This window comes from Pristis pectinata, chromosome 17 (assembly GCF_009764475.1).
Source record: "Pristis pectinata isolate sPriPec2 chromosome 17, sPriPec2.1.pri, whole genome shotgun sequence".
Classification (NCBI taxonomy): Eukaryota; Metazoa; Chordata; class Chondrichthyes; order Rhinopristiformes; family Pristidae; genus Pristis; species Pristis pectinata.
The window spans coordinates 42,338,611-42,357,970 of NC_067421.1; the positions used below are offsets into that span (position 1 = coordinate 42,338,611).

At 48.6% G+C, this 19,360-nt stretch overlaps 1 protein-coding gene across 1 annotated transcript in view; it reads right to left on the reverse strand.

The window, feature by feature from the left end:
• ulk1b (unc-51 like autophagy activating kinase 1) overlaps positions 1–19,360 on the reverse strand; it is a 101,347-nt gene that overhangs the window by 33,728 nt on the left and 48,259 nt on the right. Inside the window, 8 exon segments of the mRNA XM_052032212.1 lie at positions 1,485–1,610; positions 2,707–2,796; positions 4,192–4,252; positions 6,140–6,311; positions 8,167–8,255; positions 9,037–9,087; positions 11,290–11,372; positions 12,323–12,381. Coding sequence (XP_051888172.1) covers positions 1,485–1,610; positions 2,707–2,796; positions 4,192–4,252; positions 6,140–6,311; positions 8,167–8,255; positions 9,037–9,087; positions 11,290–11,372; positions 12,323–12,381 — 731 coding nt within the window.

Genomic DNA, 19,360 nt, shown 5'->3' on the forward strand with positions numbered 1-19,360 from the left:
TGTGAAGAGGACATGAAGAGGGATATGGACGGATGAAGTTAGTGTGCAAGGTGTCGACAGTTGGGAGTATAATGTGGGAAAAATGCAAGGAAGAACCAAAAAGAAATCCATTAACTAAGTGGAGTCAGATTACAAACACATAAAGGGATCAGGTGTCCCAGTGCAAGAAACACAAGGGATTAGCATGTAGGAAACACAAGTATGAGGGATGCTGGTCTTTACTGCGAGGGATGTGGAGCATAAAAGTGGGGAAGTTTTGATGTAACATTACTGGGTGATGTGAACAGTTTTATTCTCTGTATTTAAGTAAGGATCTGCTTGCATTGGAGCCAATGTAGAGAAGGTTCACTGGGTGGATCCAAGGTTGGGAGGAAGCATTAACACATGAAGGGAGATTGAGTGGGTCGGGCTGACACTCACTGGAGTTCGTTGATACATAAGGTTCTGAGAGATGGACAGGATGGATGCTGAGAGGAGTGGGGGTAACTGAGGGACAAAGTTTAAGAAAAATGGGTCACCCATTTCAGATGGAGTAAAGGACAGATACCAGCCTTTGGAAATCTCCCCGAGGTGAAATCATTGAATATATTGAAGGTGGAGAGTAACAGATACTTAAATGAGCAGGTCAAGGGGTAAAGGGAGAGAGCAATGTGAGAGAGAGAGAGAGAGAGAGAGAGAGAGACACACACAGATAGAGAGACAGAAAGAGAGAGAGAGAGAGAGAGAGAGAGAGAGAGATAGAGAGCGAGAGAGTGAGAAAGAGAGAGTGAGAAAGAGAGAGAGAGATAGAGATAGAGAGAGAGAAAGAGAGAGAGAGGGAGAGAGTGAGAAAGAGAGAGAGAAAGAGATAGTGAGAAAGAGAGAGAGAGACAGAGATAGAGAGAGAGAAAGAGAGAGAGAGAGAGAGAGAGAGAGAGAGAGAGACTACCATCTCACCTCTCATCGCCTTCACTTTAATGCTACCAGGCCTAAGTCCTGGAACTCACTCCCCAAGAGCACTGTAGGGTCACCTTCACCACAGGGACTGCAGTGGTTCAGTATGGCAGTTAACGACCACCTTCTCAAAGGCAATAAGGAGTGGGCAATGAACATTGGCCTTGCCAGCAACATCCACGGTTGGAAAAATGAACAAAATCCAACCATAGGTAAGCCTGCAAGCCACCACCTCAGTAGGTCGAGTAGTCCTGGCAGAGACAATGCTCAAGTAGACTGGTTACACTACTGTAATGCCCTCTGTGCAGTCTTTGGAGATCTTTAAACACCAAGGGCTGACTCTGCCAACCTGCTCCTTGTCTCTCTGACCTTGGGTAAAGTGGATGTTGCCCCAATGAGGAGTGTAGTGGCTAAACTTCAGTCATGTTGCTGTCTTGTGTGGAATAAGGAGCTTGTAAGGAAACCCGGAATGATTTAAGGAATGCTGTTGATTGGGTGCAGGGTATGGCTGTACCTAACAGCAGCTCAGCCAGTTCACTGGGAATACCAACCTTGGCAGGAGGCTGTGCCTTGGAGACTGGAGGTTCTGCTCTATTCGCTGGTAGTTGAGAACCTGGGTGGGTACAGGGATGGGAACCGTGGCTCCGTAGGTGCCAATCGACTCCTGGTTTGACCGACTGAAAGACACAGATACAGCCATATCACTCCGACAGTAGGTAATATGAGAGACATATAGTTGTAGAACACACACATTTACAGGAGTTCTGGTAACTCAAGGGCATGGAACTCTCGCTCAGCAGTAACCAAGTCAAGAGTCAGGAGCTCTTGAGTTCAAGTCTTGCAGCAGACCCAAAAGAGTTTCTGATGAAGGAACAGTTTCTCCTCCACAGATGCTGTCTGACCTGTTGAGTATCTCTTGCATTTTCTGTTTTTATTTCAGATTTCCAGCATCTGCAGATGTTTCAATTTTTGAAAAAAGCCCTGGCTTGGAATTCCACTAGAATCCAGGGAGTAATGGACCTGCTGATCTATGTGCTCCATTGCTTGCTCATTGCAGAGGTTTTGCTAGTCCACCCTCTAGAGTCAGTCACCACCCACGAAAGGAGTGTTCTCGTTATGGGCTGCCAGTTACCAGTGCTCTGGTGAAGAGAGGAAAGATACAACGACGACAACACCCTGCCTGGGGCAAGTGTAGAGACCAGCAGCTGAACCTCTGCAAAAAGGAAGTAAAAGTGGAGATTCACAAACAGACTCAGCCCGGGCCAATCGCGACTAACCGCAGCGTGGACCAATCACAAACAGATAGGAATCCAGGGAGAACCACCCTGCTCTTTTTTGAAACGGTGCCATAGATCTTTTATACCCACCTGAGAGAGGAGATGGGCCATTGGTTTAACATTTCATGGACAAGATGGTTCCTCTGGCAGTGCAGCGTCCCTTCCCTACTGCACTGTGGCACTAGTCCAGATTTTTGTACTCAAGGCTCTGGAGTGGGATTTGAACCCATAACCTTCTGACTCAGAAAGGTGCCCATTCAGTATGGACATCAGTGGCAGGACTAGCTCCATTAAAGTGTTAATATTAATTGTAAAGAGTACCAGAAGTTAAGCCAGCCTCTGTGACATTTAAGATGTTTCTCAGGGATTTTGATGCCAAATTCCAACTCATTAAATGTCAGATCTTGAGGCGACTGTTGGAGAAAATGTCAATAGGAGTCACAATAACAAACACTCCGTCAATGGTCCGTTTGGTCCAAGATTGCGCTGGGCTTACCCTGAGGGGCTCGGGGAGCTGCTGCAGGACGCGGAGGGAGAAAGCGGGCTCCCGTGACTTCCCAGGCCGACAGAGGTCAGAAGAGAGCTGCTGGAAGGAGAAAGGGAGCAGAATACAGATTAACCCAAGCAGACACCAAACACTGCACGACAGAGAGACAATGGCAACCCAGCATCACTAATGAGCAGAACAACTCCTGTGTTAATGTAATCAGTGCTAAAACTGAACACAAAATGAGGGCCACTGTCTCGGGAAGAGGCCTTGGCCACCTGGGCCTGGGGCGAGGTAGAATTTCTCCCCTCAGAGGGCTGAAAATCTTTGCAAGTCTCCCGATTGGAGAACTGTGAATGCTCAGTCACTGAGGCTGATTTTGCAGAGATTTAGAAATGGAACGAATTTGGGGATTGGGACAGGGAAGGCATCAGATCAGCCAGAGAGCAAGGCAAATTGGCTTTCACTGCAAGCAGGTTGGAACTTAGAAATGGGGAAGCATTGTTAGAGTTGTACAGGGCACCTGGAGTTCTGCGTGCAGTTTTGGTCCCCTTATTTAGGAAGGGATTTACTGGCATTGGAGGCAGTCCAAAGGAAATTCATGGCCAATTCCCGGGATGAGAGCGTTGTCCAGTCATGAGAGGCTCAATCATGAGAAATATTAGATCTATATTCTTTGGAGTTTAGAAGAATGGGAGGTGGACCCTTGACCTCACAATCTACCTTGTTGTGGCCCTTGCGCCTTATTGTCTGCCTGCACTGCACTTTCTCTGTAACTGTAACACGATAATCTGCATTCTGTTTTGCCTTTCCCTTGTACTGCCTCCCTTAAAGCAGCCATAGGTTGTTACTGGGCAGGAATCCAGAGGCTAATGATCCCACTGTGATTGAGGGTGTGAAAAAGGATAAAAGTCACCATGAAGCTCAGGGGTAGGACGTCCACTGCCTTCACCTCTCTTGGGCCTCTCTGTGACTACAGCCCTGGCACCAAGATGGTAGACTCTTAACTGAGTTTTGAAGTAGTCTACCAAGACCTTCAGTGGTAATTCTTTCATTTAGTTTTACATTCACGTAATGTGGATATTGCTGGGGAAAGTTACTGTCCATCCCAATTCAAGGCCGGACTGTGTCTTGTTGGGCTACTTCAGGAGACCATTGAGAGTCAACTGCATTGGTGGGTCTGGAGTCACACAGGGGTCAGAGTGAGTAAGGATGTCAGATTTCCTCCCCGAAGGACATTGATGAAGCCGATGATCCTACAGTTTCCTGCTCCCTGATACCAGCCTTCACCTTTTCAGGGCACCCAGGGATGGGTAATACATGGCAGCAAGACTAAAGTGATGGAAGGAAAGTCTGGTCCAGTTAAGGTGGCCCTCACCTTGGACGAGTTCTACTGGGGCAAAGCATGAAACACTGAGAGCTACAGAATTAAACCCAGGCATTAGCATTGCTGGGCTCCGTCCAGTGTGTTGTAACAGCGTGTGGCAGACTTACCTGCTGTAATTAAGGCTGTCAATCACCGTCCTTCCTGTCAGACTGTCACTCAGCAGCTCACCTGAGGAGAACAGAGCAAGTTTATTCTCTCCTTACTACACTCAGCTCCTGCGCATAAATGATGAATAAAATCAACACCATAGACATTTGGACCACAGGAGAATCAAGGGTTATGGGGATCAGACAGTAAAATGGAGATGCCAATGATCCCAACATTACTGAATGGGCTGTGTGACTACCTTCGCTCCCGTTACCTTAACATGATTGTTCGAATGAACTCAGAGCTAGTTAGAGCCCAGTAGCAAAATTGGTATCTTCCACAATTAATCTTCATTGACACATGTTGCTCAGTGGGACCGTACAGGACATGCCACATTGATACACCCTGTGTGAGTCAGACAGGGGACATACCACTGTTAATATTTCTTCAACAAAGTAGGTTCCTTCTCCACACACAAACTGACCACGTTGTACATGGCCTCATCTCTCCATTACTTACTGAGCACCCATTTGCAATTAAACCAACATGAAAATGGAGAAAGATCTCAGGGGCTCTATGAGCACACTGCTTATTGAACTACAAAGAGAGGCTGTGGCTTTGCTGCACTTTGACACAAGGTACACCTGTACATGCAAATCAGTACATAACAGTGCCCATTGTACTCTGTGAGTTTTGCAAGGATCAAAATTTCCTGCTTAAGGTAAATAAGGAAGAAAGTCTGTAACTCTCTGCAACAACGGAGACACGAAGGACTCTGCACCATTGAACGAGATGAGGCAGATCTCCTATTTAACGCAGATTTCCAAGTCCCTATCAAATCTTGCTCCCAGATGCCCATCATTGCTCTGACACATTTTGTTCCTAACTTAAAATGTAAAATGACCTGGGTTCAATTCCGGCTGCTGTCTGTAAGGAGTTTGTAATTTTTCCCCGTGTCTGAGTGGGTTTCCTCCGGGTGCTCCGGTTTCCTCCCACATTCCAAAGACGTACGGGTTAGGAAGTTGTGGGCGTGCTACGTTGGCGCCGGAAGCGTGGTGACACTTGCGGGCTGCCCCCAGAATATTCCATGCAAAAAAGATGCATTTCACTGTGTGTTTCGATGCACATGTGACTAACAAAGATACCTTATCTTAAATGTTCTGACAGTTTCACCAGTCCTAAACTCACCCCGACAGTGGTCATGGATTGGGGCAGCAGTGACCCAGGTTCAATCCTGACCTCGGGCGCTGTCTGTGTGGAGTTCGCACGTTCTCCCTGTGACTGCGTGGGTTTCGCCCAGGTGCTCCGGCTTCCCCCCATGCCAAAGATGTGTGGGTTGGTGGGTTAATTGGCCACTGTAAATTGTCTCTAGTGTGTGGGTGAGGGGTAGAATCTGGGGGGAGTTGGTGGGAATGTGGGGAGAATAAAATGGGATGAGTGTAGGATGGGTGCTTGAGGATCTGCACTGACTCAGTGAACCTGTGTCTGTGCTGTATGACTATAAACTCTACATCGGACACCATACAATCCAGCACCCTGTGGAATCCAGGAACATGTCCCCCACTTTAAGAAAGAGAGCACAATCACAGCCTGGCCTGGATCAGCCTCATCTGCTCTCCCAACATTTGGGGAAACGGTGCTGAGCTGTACATGAATTACAACAACAATGCTGAGTCTACTCGGCATCCTTGGGAGGGTTATCGGATAACATTTGACGCTCAGACACCCGTGAGACCATGGGACTGAGCACCAAAAGCTGGGTCACAGAGGAAGGTTGTAAGGAGCTTCTTAAAGGAGAGAAGGAGGAGGGAAATCCGGAGCCCAGGGCCCAGGGAGCTGACGGCACGGCCGTCAGTGTTGAAGCCATTAATTCCGGGGATGACCAAGAGCTGGGATCGGAGGAGCACCGTGTTTACATCTGTCGGCATGGTAACACCGAGCAGCCCGCCCCTGGGGAAGAGGACTTACTGGAGCAGTGCGTCGGACTGTTGTAGGGCACCAGGACAAAGTCGTCGATGTCGCAAGAGGAGTTCTTGCTGCTGCTCCCTGCTGAGTCCTTGGAGGCTTGGAGGAAGCCTGGCGCCTCCTGGGGGGGTGAGGCCAGGCTCTTCTCCCGCAGCTGGTGCACGTCCGCCAGAGACTGTTCACAGAGAAAGGGAACTCAGATTACGGAGCCGTACTGGTGTCGCAGCACAGAGGGAAGGTATGAACTGCCTCAGGAACCTTGGGAAATCCCCTCGTTAACAAAGAGAACAGAGAAAAGTGTGAAAGAAAGCAAGGAGACAAAAGGGATACAAAGATCACATCTGGTGTGGAGTGAGGACACAGGGGTTATGGCACTGGAGATGGTCAATGCAGCATGGAAACAGGCCCTTTGGCCCGACTGGTCCATGCCGACCAAGATTCCCATCCATTTGCCCGCATTTGGCCCATATCCCCCTAAACCTTTCCTATCCATGTACCTGTCCAAGTACCTGTTAAATATTGTTAAATACTGCCTTAACCACTTCCTCTGGCAGCTCATTCCATATAGTGACCACCCTCTGGGTGAAAAAGTTGCCCCCCAAGTTCCTATTAAATCTCTCCCCTCTCACAAAACTGTGCCCTCTAGTTCTTGATTCCCCAACCCTAGGAAAAAGACTGTGTGCATTCACCTATAGTCCTATGAAAAAAGTCCCAACCTGCTCAACCTCTCTCCATAACTCAGTCCCTCAAGTCCCGGCAACATCCTCGTAAATCTCCCCTGCACTCTTTCCAGCTTAGTGGCATCTTTCCTATAGCAGGGTGACCACAACTGAATACAATACTCCAAATGCAGCCTCACCAACATCTTATACAACTCTTAACATAGTGTCCTAACTTCTATACTCAATGCCCTGTCTTGTGAAGGCCAGTGTGCCAAAAGCCTTCTTCACCACCCTGTCTACCTGCAGTTACAATAATTTGAGGTAGTACAAGGGAAAACAATAACAGAATGCTGAATAAAGTGTTACAGTTACAGAGAAAGTGCAGTGCAGACAATAAGGTGCAAAGCCATGACGAGGTAGATTGTGAGGTTGAGAGTCCATCTTATCATACAAGGGGACCATTCAGTAGTCTTATAACAGCGGGATAGAAGCCATCCTTGAGCCTGGTGGTACGTGCTTTCAGGCTTTTGTACCTTCTGTCCGATGGGAGGGGGGAAGAAGACAGAATGTCTAAAGAGTTTTAAAGGGGATCTGAGAGGTAAGTTTCTTACACAGAGGGTGGTGGGTGTAAGGAACGAGCTGCCAGAGGAAGTGGTGGAGTCAGATACAATCACTAAGTTTAAGAGACAGTTGGACAGACACTTAAATAGGCAAGGTGTAGGAGGGCACAAGAGGTTCTACAGAAGCTGGAATCTGGAGCAACCAAAGATGCTGGAGGAACGGCAGCACAGTAGCGTAGTGGTTAGCGCGACGCTATTACAGCGCCAGCGATCGGGGTTCGATTCCTGCCGCTGTCTGTAAGGAGTTTGTACGTTCTCCCGTGTCTGCGTGGGTTTCCTCCCGGTGCTCCGGTTTCCTCCCACATTTCAGACATACGGGTAGGTTAATTTGGGTTTAAAATGGGCAGCGTGGACTCGTTGGGCCAGAAGGGCCTGTTACCATGCTGTAGATAAAATTTTTTAAAAATTTAAATTTAAAAAACTCAGCAGGTCAGGCAGCATCTATGGAGGGAACCATTGGTTCCCCCCACACTCCCCCAGAGAACGAAAGAACCGACTTGGACAGGAAGATCCCACAAAAAACCCACCGGCCTCCCGGTTGCAAGCCGTCATTAATGTAACACCCCCCACCCCCCCAAACAATTCAGGCAGACACTCTGTTCGCTTCGGACCCCACTCACCGCCCAGTGTTTTGCCCATTCAGGGGCAGGTGAGGTGCCCACCCCTGCCCGCACCACCTCTCCCCCTCCCCCGCCCCCCACCTCCCCCGGGAGGTTTCCGGCTGAGCTTGGAGCCCATGTGTACTCACCGGAGGGGAAGCGAGGTGGGAAGTGGAAGAGCTGCTGCAGGAGCTGTTGGAACCCGAGCTGGGGTAGGCCGGCATTGGAACCGGGGCAGCTGTCAACGCAGGAGCAAGCACAGGGTTAGCAGGGTCACACAGCCAGTCACTCACCCCCTCCCTGCACCCTGACGCACTCTCCCGTCCGTGGTAGTCGGTCCTTCCTGATACCACTACTCCGTGGCACCTTGCTCTCTACTAATTCCTACAACAATTACAGTAAAATTCCCACAATCTGGAACGCTTAGCATACCTGTGGACTCGGGCTGGTAGATTTTACGGACTATCAGATGTTATAATCACACCAACACTGTTGTTAGGCAGCAGAGTAAATCTGCCAGTGAAGCAGGTGTGTTGGAAGGGAGTGCAGGAACCGGGGCCCCAGTAGTGGAATTGAGCCTGGGGTCTGGGTGAATGCAGAGGGAGTGCTGTAAACATTACTGACCCCAACACAGAACCACTGGGATTTCCAGATGGTTGGAGAGCAGGTTATTGAACCTTCACCGAGCCACGACAAGACTACCTCATCCTAAGGTTGTGAAAAGTGCTGAGGAAATGTTTTATTTTCATGTTCTCTTTCTCTCTCGTTCTTTATCCTTATCTTTCTCTCCTTCCTCCCACCACTGCCCAGTCTCTCTTTCACCCCAGAGGTACTCCCTCCCTCTCCCTGAGCCCTACGGTGGACTGGGAAACATCCCATGTGAACAGTCACTGCCCAAGGACAGTCCTCAGCTAGGACAGGCTGAGCTGGCCGCTGGGAGAGTGGAGTACACCGGTGCTGTACAGTACAGCCAGGGACCCGCGCTGACACAGCAGCCCACCCGCCTTTGACCCACTTACATTTCTTCATGGATGAGCTGACGTCCAGGAAAGGGTGGTGAAAAAAATCATCTACAAATGAAATGAAACAAGACAGGGTTATTGGTTAAGAGGTGAGGTGTCCTCACGTTGCACACCAACCCTTCCCTCTACAAGTTACTGGGCCGTGGAGCTGCTGACTCCCTGCGTGTGGAGTGAGGTGGGAGGGGAAGGAGCCCTGCAAGAGCAGAGGGATGCAGCACAGGGACTGGGGCATCACTGGAGTCATACAGAGATACAGCACTGAAGCAGGCCCTTAAGCCCATCGTATCCATGCTGACAATCACCCACCTTCTGCACGAATGCTACATAAATCCCAGTTTTTTATTCTCCCCACATTCCCATCAACTCCCCCCAGATTCTACCCCTCACCCACACACTGGGGGTAATTTACAGTGGCCAATTAACGCACACCTTTGGAAGCACCCCGGGGGAACCCACACGGTCACAGGGAGAGCGTGCAAACTCCACACAGACAGCACCCGAAGTCGGGATTGAACCTGGATCACTGGAGCCGCGAGACACCAGCTCTATTCACTGTGCCACTGCCGCCACGCCTGCTTTAAGTAATGCAAAATTCTCATTGTGGTAGGACAGCTGGGCGCTGGGCTCTGATGATGGTAGTGTCAACCTTAGGGTTTGACCCTTCGGAGAGGAAACTGTTGTGAAAAATTGTGAGCAGGTTTGAGCTCCATATCTAAGCAAGGATGTGCTGGCGTTGGAGAGGGTCCAGAGGAGGTTTATGAGAATGGCCTAGGGGATGAAAGGGTTAACGTATGAGGAGCGTTTGACGACTCTGGGCCTGTACTCGCTGGAGTTTAGAAGGATGGGGGGGGGGGGGGGGGGGGGGGGGATCTCATTGAAACCTCCCGAATATTGAAAGACCTGGATAGAGTGGATGTGGAGAGGATGTTTCCAGTAGTGGGAGAGTCTAGGACCAGAGGGCACAACCTCAGAATAGAAGGATCTCCCTTTAGAACAGAGATGAGGAGGAATTTCTTTAGCCAGAGGGTGGTGAATCTGTGGAATTCATTGCCACAGACGGCTGTGGAGGCCAAGTCATTGTGTGTATTTAAAATGGAGGTTCTGGATTACTAAGGGCGTCAAAGGTTACGGGGAGAAGGCAGGAGAATGGGGTTGTGGAAAAATAAATCAGCCTTGATCGAATGGCAGAGCAGACTCGATGGGCCGAATGGCCTAATTCTTCTCCTATTTCTTATGGAATCGGGACTGGGGACACCAGCGTAGTGACAGGACCAGGCCATTCAGGCCATCACCGTCAACTAGATCAGGGATGACCCATATTTCAACGGCTTCACTCTGCCTGCCCTCCCTTCCTCTCCACACCTCTCCAAAGGTCCACTGATCCCAATCTGGGAAGCTCCAGTTGAACCTAGCACTAAATTGTAGGGGGAGAAGGACTTTCCCCTCTGGAAGTTTTGTACTTCTCAACCGATGGAAGGGACCACTCACCTTGGAGGCAGTCAGTGACTGGATGGATTCTAGTTATGAGGGCACTGTCCCATGAGGAGACACTGCAAGGAATGGGGCTCTGCTCCCAAAACTTAGATGAATCAGAGGTGACCTCATTGAGCCAAACAGGATTTAGAGCAGGATCGACAGGGGATATGTCGAGGGGCTTTTCCCTCAGGCTGGAGAGTCCAAAACCAGGGCCTCAGTCTCAGGATAAAGTCATGGCCATTTTGGGAAGAGATGAGGGAATTTTTTTCTCCCTGAGGGCGGTGAGTCTTTGGAATTCTCTTCCTCAAAGGGCGGTGGAAGCAGAGTCTTGGAATTTTTTTTAATGCAGAAGGCGACAGATTCTCAATAGGTCTGGGAGTGAAAGGTTACTCTGGTTAGCAAGGATAAGAAATTGAGGTTGCAATCAGATCCAATTAAACGCAGAGCAGGCTTGGGGATCTGAGCTTCTCCTGCTCTGGATGCGTATGCTGGTGCACACTAGAGGGAACGTTTCTCTCCGCAGAGGGCTGGGAGTCTTTAGAATTCCTTCCCCCGAGGCCGTGGATGTTCGGTTGATGAGAATGCTTGGGGCTGAATCTTCCATTATCACACGCTGAGGGAACTAAGGGATCTGGGGAGGGAACAGCAGAGTGGGTCCTGAGGCACAGGATCAGCCAGGGTCTTACTGAATGGAGGAAGGGTTGGAGGGGCTCCCCCGCTACTGATTCTTGTCCCGGCACCTTCTGTCCCATTGAATCGAAGGGCAGTACTTACTGAAGTCCATCCTCTCCTTGTAGTTGCGCAGTAGGAGTCCCAGGAGCAGGTGACGCAGGTGGCTGGAGGTCTCCCTCGGAATGCTGTTGGCAGGAGGAACACGGACAGCGTGAGCTTCCGAACCACTGGCACTCCACACCGTGGCCGATGCCCTCCCCAGAACCACGAGACCCCCATGGTCTCACACCCCAGAATCTCCTTTAGGATATAACCAGTGGCATCCTGCATTTCCATTCGATGGAATTTACAGAGAGAAGTTGGACAATTCACATTTCCTTATGTCAAAGGAGGCCATCCAGCCCATTGAATCCATGCTGGCTCACAGAGCAATCCCATTTCCCTGTAACCTCTCTCAGTTGACCATCAACTAACCCCCACTTCTCCCACCACCCACCTACACTAGGGGGTCACTTACAGTAACCCATTAGCCAACCCGCACGGCGTTGGGATGTGGGAGGAAACCAGAGCAGCCGGGGGAACCCACGCGGTCACAGGCAGAACGTGCAAACTCCACACAGACAGCGACTGAGGTCAGGGGTGAACCTGGGTCACTGGTGTAAGGCAGCAGCACTACCCGCTGTACCACAGTATTGCCCTAATCGGCATGTAACTAGAATGACCAAACATGAATGAATATTAATTAACTCTGATTTTTGTCTTGCTTCCATCTTCATTTACAATGGGAAATGTTAATTAACCTGTAAAGTTCAATTTCTTCTATGTTATGAATATTAATTCACATTAATTGATATTCACTGCTAATTTAAATTTACAAAACAAGGTAATGTATTTACAGTGCCAATGAACACCATTCGGCCCCTCTGCTCTCTGCTGGTGTTCCACACCAAGCCCTGGCCACCTCACCACTCCACTCCATTCCCCAGCACCATCTCCCTCAGGTGTTTATCCAACTTCCACTTCCAAGGCCTTTGCCTCCTGGATCTTGCCTCTGCTCAGGTGACCACACATTGGGCAGAGACAAACGTACACAACCAGCCTCCTGGAAACACCTAGGCAGTGCCGATTGGCTTACTTTGGAACTAAGGTCTTGTTTTTCTCGTAGAAAAGGCGGAGATTCTGTGGACTGTTGGCCTGAAACAGAAAGAATTGGATACTTTCAATCAATCCATCGTCACCCAACCTGATCACAGCCCCTCAACCACAATGGATTGTGGTAAAATCCCATCTGGTTCACTCATATCCTTCAACGAGTCATAGACAGTGAAGCCATGGCTCCAATGTTCTTCAGGACAGGAAATCTGCCTTCTTCATCCAGTCTGGCTTATATGTGAGGCAACACACAATCTGCTGGAGGAACTCAGTGAGTCGAGCAGCATCTTTGGGAGGAAAGGAATTGTTGACATTTCGGGTCGAAACACTGCATCAGGTATTTCTCACAGTCAATGATCAAACAAGTAGATTGACACCAAACCACACAATGAAATCCATGGGGAAGATGACTGAGCCTTTAGCCACAGAGGAGAGGAGTTGTAAAGAGAGAGGCACCGAGTTTTAGGATTTCAGAACTCAGTGCCCAGGCCAGTGCTGGGATGATTAAATTCAGGGGTGATTGAGAGGTTGGAAACGGAGGAGCGCAGCGATCCTGGAGGGTTGAAGATTTTGTCAAGTCATTGACATAGAGGGGATAAAACAAACAAGGCAGCTTTGAGAAGCACTGGTCCACGGGACAGCTCGGGTTCAGGCACACAAAGAAATGTTTAGTTGTGGCCAAGAAAGCTCACCAGTGCCTCTACTTCCTCAGGAAGTTAAAGAAATTTGGCATGTCCCCTTTGACACTCACCAATTTTTATCAATGCACCACAGAAAGCATCCTACCCGGATGCAGCATGGCTTGGTATGGCAACTGCTCTGCCCGGGACCGCAAGAAACTGCAGAGAGTTGTGGACACAGCCCAGCACATCACGGAAACCAGCCTCCCCTCCATGGACTCTGTCTACACTTCTTGCTGCCTCGGTAAAGCAGCCGACATAATCAAAGTCCCCACCCACCCCGGACATTGTCCCTTCTCCCCTCTCCCATCGGGCAGAAGATACTAAAGCCTGAAAGCACGTACCCCCAGGCTCAAGGACAGCTTCTATCCCGCTGTTATAAGACTATTGAACAGTTCTCTAGTACAATAAGATGGACCCTTGACTTCATAATTTGCTTTGTTATGACCTTGCACCTTATTGTCTGCCTGCACAGCACTTTCTCTGTAACTGTATTCTGCACTCTGTTATTGTTTTACCCTGTACTACCTCAGTGCACTATGTAATGAATTGGTCTGTATGGACGGGATGCAAGACAAGTTTTTCACTGTACCTCGGTACAAGTGACAATAATAAACCAATTCCAATGCCAATTAAGAAAAGCTGGATCATGCTGGGGTAACCGTTAGAAGCTCCCTCCATCCATTCTTGGCCAGTCAAGAATGGTCCCAGGGCAGCTGGATACTGTACACACATCCCACCCCATTTTTAAATTGAGGTCCAGATTCACGAGATTTGGGCAAATACTTCACAGGAAGGAATGTGCAGGGCTGCGGGGGAAGAGATTGTTTATTGTGAGGAGAATGGAATACAAAGGTAGGTGGGTACGCTTCGGCTGTGTGGGGCAGTGCTGAGTCACTTCTGAAGTACTGTCAATATTGGTCTCCTTAAAGAAGGAAGATTTTGAATACATTGAAAGAAGTTCAGGGATGTTTACTACACTGATACCTGGACTGGGAAAGTTAGAGCCATAGGGTTATGCAGCACAGAAACAGGCCCTTCGGCCCAACTCCTCCATGCTGACTATCTTATGAGGAAAGACTGGACCAGCCTAGTGTTTTCTGGCATTTCGAACATTTAGAGGGCTGACTTGCCTTAAACACAAGATCTTTAGGGGTCTTCAGGGTGAATGTTTCCTCTTGTGGGGGAACCTAGAACTAGGAGTCAATGATTAAAAGTAAGTGGTTGCACGTTTAAGGTGGAGCCGAAGTAAAAAATGTCTGTCAGATGGTCGTGAGTGTCTGGAACTCTCCGTGGAAGCAGTCTTGGAATATTTAAAGGCAGAATGAGATAGATACTCGGTAAGCTAAGGGGTGAAGGTTACTGGGGGTAGATGGGAACGTGGAGTTCAGGTAACAATCATAGAACGTACAGCATGGAAACAGGCCATTCGACCCAACTTGTCCACACCAACCAGGAGGCACCCTTCCATATTAATCCCATCGCCCAACACTTGGTCCATAGCCTTCTATACATGGATGATTCCAGTGTTCAACGAGACACTTCTTAAATGCTGTCAGTGACTCTGCTTCCATCGTTCTCTCAGGTAGTGTATGCCAGGTACTCACCACTCTCTGGGTGAACAAGGTCCCCCTCAGATCCCCTCTAGATCTCTTCCCCTCTGGAGGTGCAAGGCAAGATAGGTTTTGTGAAGGGAAGATCCTGCCTGACCAACCTATTGGAGTTTTTTGAAGAAATCTCAGGTAGGGTGGATAAGGGAGAGGCGGTAGATGTTGTGTATTTAGACTTTCAAAAGGCCTTCGACAAGGTGCCGCACGAGAAGCTGATTTTAATAAGATGAGAGTTCATGGGATTACAGGTAGGATAACAGGATAGGTGGAGCATTGGCTGGTTGGCAGGAAGCAAAGGGTGGGAATAAAAGGATCCTATTCTGGTTGGCTGCCGGTTACTAGTGGTGTTCCGCAGGGGTCGGTGTTGGGGCCGCTTCTTTTTACCCTGTACATTAACGATTTAGATGATGGAGTAAACGGTTTTGTGGCTAAGTTTGCGGATGACACCAAGATCGGTGGAGGAGTAGGGAGTATTGAAGAAACAGGAAGGTTGCAGAGAGACTTAGATAGCTTAGGAGAATGAGCAAAGAAATGGCAGATGAGATTCAATGTTGAGAAATGTGCAGTTGTACACTTTGGAAACAAAAATAAACGGGCAGATTATTATCTAGAAGGAGAGAAAATTCAAAGTACAGAAGTGCAAAGGGACTTGGGGGTCCTCATGCAGGATACCCTAAAGGTTAACCACCAGGTCGGATCGGCAGTAAAGAAAGCGAATGCTATGTTGGCATTCATTTCGAGAGGTATAAAGTATAAAAGTAAGGAGGCTCTATGGGGCACTGGTAAGGCCTCATTTGGAATACTGTGCGTAGTTTTGAGCCCCTTATCTTAGGAAGAATGTACTGATGTTGGAGAGGGTTCAGAAGACATTTACGAGGATGATTCCCGGAATGAAAGGGCTTACATATGATGAGCGTTTGTTGGCTCTTGGACTGGACTCACTGGCGTACAGAAGAATGAGAGGGGACCTCATAGAAACATTTAGAATGTTGAAAGGACTGGACAGAGTAGATGTGGTCAAGCTGTGTGGGTGAGTCCAGGACTAGAGGGCACAATCTTAGAACTAGAGGGTACCGGTTTAAAACAGAAATGAGGAGAAATTTCTTTAGCCAGAGGGTAGTGAAATTATGGAATTTGTTGCCACGTACAGCTGTGGAGGCCTGATCATTGGGGGAGTTTAAGGAGGAGATTGATAGGTATCTAATTCGTCAAGGTATCAAGGCCGGAAATTGGGGCTAGATAGGAATAGTATTAGTTTAGCTCATGGAGCAGACTCAATGGGCCGAATGGCCTACTTCTGCTCCTTGGTCTTGTGATCTTGTGTGATCTTGTGATCTTCCCCCCTCACCCTAAATCTATGACCTCCAGTGTTACCTACCTCTGCTATGGGGAAAGGTTTCCTCCAGCTACCCTATCTATACCCCTCATAATTTTATATACCCAAATCATATCCCTTCTTCACCTCCTCTACACCAGGGAGAACAGACACAGCCTCTCCTCACAACCGAACTGCTCCATCAGGTCTGCCATGATCTATTAAATGGTGATGTAGGCTCAAGGGGTCGTGAGCTGCTCCAGCTCCTGATGCCCATGTTGATATGGAAGAGCAGTGAAGTGGGACCAATGGGATACCTCTTCATAACGGGTCAATTGTCTCCACTGTGCTGTAAGACTCAATGATTAACACAGATACCTAGTACATCGACAATAACAGTGACCATGGACACACTGGAGGGACCTGGAATTCACTGCAGCGGTGTCTGGTGACGGGACAGAAGGCAGAACCAACTGGCTTCACGTCCCATGGTCAACACTGCCCATGGACCCCAGGCAGGCTGCAGATCAGTGCTGCAATAACTCTGAAATATTGCAATAAATGCATCATCATTCCTGCTACAAGGTTTAATGCAGCAAAGGTAGATGATGCATCTTTTGCAATATGAACAACTTTTTAAAAAAAGATTAATTTCATACCAAGTTGACTGCAGAATAATCTGCTTTAGGCAGGGAATCACTCAGATGTGGAACACCTTGTTAAAGAGGGAACTTGTTCAGGGACATACAGCTACACATACTCCCCATCTCATCTCAATCCAATCTATATGTCTCTCAATCTGCCATCTCTTTATCAGCTGCATATTCACTGCATTGAGCACAATCAGTAAAGCTCAAGGAAAGAAAGGTTCACTGAAACCCCACCGTGATTATATCGGTTTCCTAAAGCAACCAAGATAATCTTAAACTAAAATAATGAAGACCAACTTGTCCCTGGAGAACTGGCAGAATGCCAGGGGAGATTTTAAAGCCAGAATATCCAACAGTTCCTGTTGCAGAATCCCAGCCTGGATTTTTGCACTGGAGTCTTGGGCAAGGGATGTGAACCCTGGGGCCTTTTGGACATTTCCTAAGCATGAGGTCTCCTCCAATTGGGCCACTGCCTTGGGTTGTCAGCCCAGAGGTCTTGAAGGGCTCTTGTTTCAACAGGTCCCCTCTGTGAAATAATTTTCACCCTGCAGTGTATGAGTTTGTTGAGTGGATAAAATGCATGTTATTTGCAGGAAGATTTACTGATGGGACAACATTCTGGTTTGTAATCCTCAAGTTTCCAGGAGACCAGGCAGCTTGCTCATTCAATCCAAAGTTATAGAGAAGTACTTCAGTTCCGTCAGAGCAAGAGGAACTTTCTCACACAAGTCCTTGCTATTCATGAGGAATAGGGCAGGAACTTCCCGCAAATAACCAACAACACAGATGCCACTAACGCCACTGGCAATATCCCCAAGGCTGCAATGGCATGGATAGAACAACCTCTATGCAAGTTTCATAGTCATAGAGCAATACGGCACGGATACAGGCCCTTTGGCCCAACCAGTCCACACTGACCACGGTGTCCACCCAGCTAGTCCCAATTTCCTGCATTCGGCCCATATCCCTCCAAGCCCCGCCCCTCCATGTACCTATCCAAGTGCTTCTTAAATGATACTGTTGTACCTGCCTCGCCCACTTCCTCTGGCAGCTCGTTCCATACACTCACCACCCTCTGCGTGAAAAAGTTGCCCCTCATCCCTTTTAAATTTTTCCCCTCTCACCCTAAACCTGTGCCTCCTAGTTTTGGACTCCCCTACCCTGGGGAAAAGACTGTTACCGTCCACCTTATCTATGCCTTTCATAATTTTAAACACTTCTGTAAGGTCGCCCCTCATTCTCCTTCGTTCCAAGGAATAAAGACCCAGCCTGTCCAACCTCTCCCTGTAACTCAGGCCTTCGAGTACTGGCAATGTCCTCGTAAATCCTTTCTGCACTCTTTCCAATAACAGGGTGACCAAAACTGTACCCAGTGCTCCAAGTGCGGCCTCACCAACAACTTATACAACTGCAACATAATGTCCCAACTCCTGCACTCAGTGCCCTGACTGATGAAGATCAGCGTGCCAACTGCCTTTTTCACCACCCTGTCTACCTGTGATGCCGCTTTCAATGAACTATGCACCTGTACTCCTGGGTCCCTCTGTTGCATTACACTCCCTGGTCCCTACCATTCATAGTACAAGTCCTACACTGGTTTGACTTTCCAAAATGCTTCAGCCTGTAAGTCTTAAACAGACTGTAACTTACAGGCTCTCCAGATCCTAACTCTGCTGCAAACACACTCACATTCCTCACACTCCGTGTTCCCGACCCTAACCCTGACCCTGTTCCAGACTGCACACAGATTATTGATATTTCACTACTTCCCAATAGGTCAATCCGTTGCATGGTGAACAGGATACACTAGATCCTACAGCAGTGCTCTGAGGTAGCACGCTGTATTCACCAACACCCCCAGTGATACATGGCTGACCTTCTGAAACCACAGACAGTAAGTCAGCGGATAACAAGGACTGAATGTAGTTGCAAATTGGAGAAGTTGCTTAACCTTCCTCCCTCTGGTTATACAATTATTGTTAATCGGGTGGTTAGGGTTTTTATAATCTCACCACCTCTCTCTCTTCTTCCCACAAGACTGACTTACCCACTGCAATCTCTGTAGCCAGTCAGAACACAGAACAGTATAGCACAGGAACAGGCCCTTCAGCCCATAATGTTGTGCTGAAATAATTGAACTAGCAATTAAAATCCTACTAAACTAGTACCTTCTGCCTGCACACTGTCCAATCCCTCCATTTTCTGCACATTCTCGTGCCTATCTAAGAGCCTCTGAAACACCACTATCATATCTGGCTCCACCCCCACCCCAGGCGCTGCATTCCAGGCACCCACCACTCTCTGTGTAACAATGTTGGCACGCACATCTCTTTTGAACTTACCCCCTCTCACCTTAAATGCACGCCCTCTGGTATTAGACAGGTTGACCCTGGGAAAAAGATATCGGCTGTCTACTCTATCTGTGCTTCTCATATAACTTCATAAACCTCTATCAGGTCTCCCCTCAGCCTCCACCGTTCCAGAGCAAACAAGCCAAGTTTGTCCAACCTCTTCTGATAAGAAAACAAAGTTTATCCAACCTCTCCTCATTGCTCTTCATTCAGCACCAGGCAATCAGAGGCTTGTCTCTGTGATGAATGGGTTATGTACAGCACAACTCGCCCATCCAGTGGTGACCCTGTCTTCAGCTGCCAAAGACCCCAGTTTTCTCTCCAAACCTCCCCACTGCTGTACTTCCCTCCTTGTCATCTCATCACACCTCCCATCGGGCAGGAGGTACAGAAGCCTGAAGTCCCACACCACCAG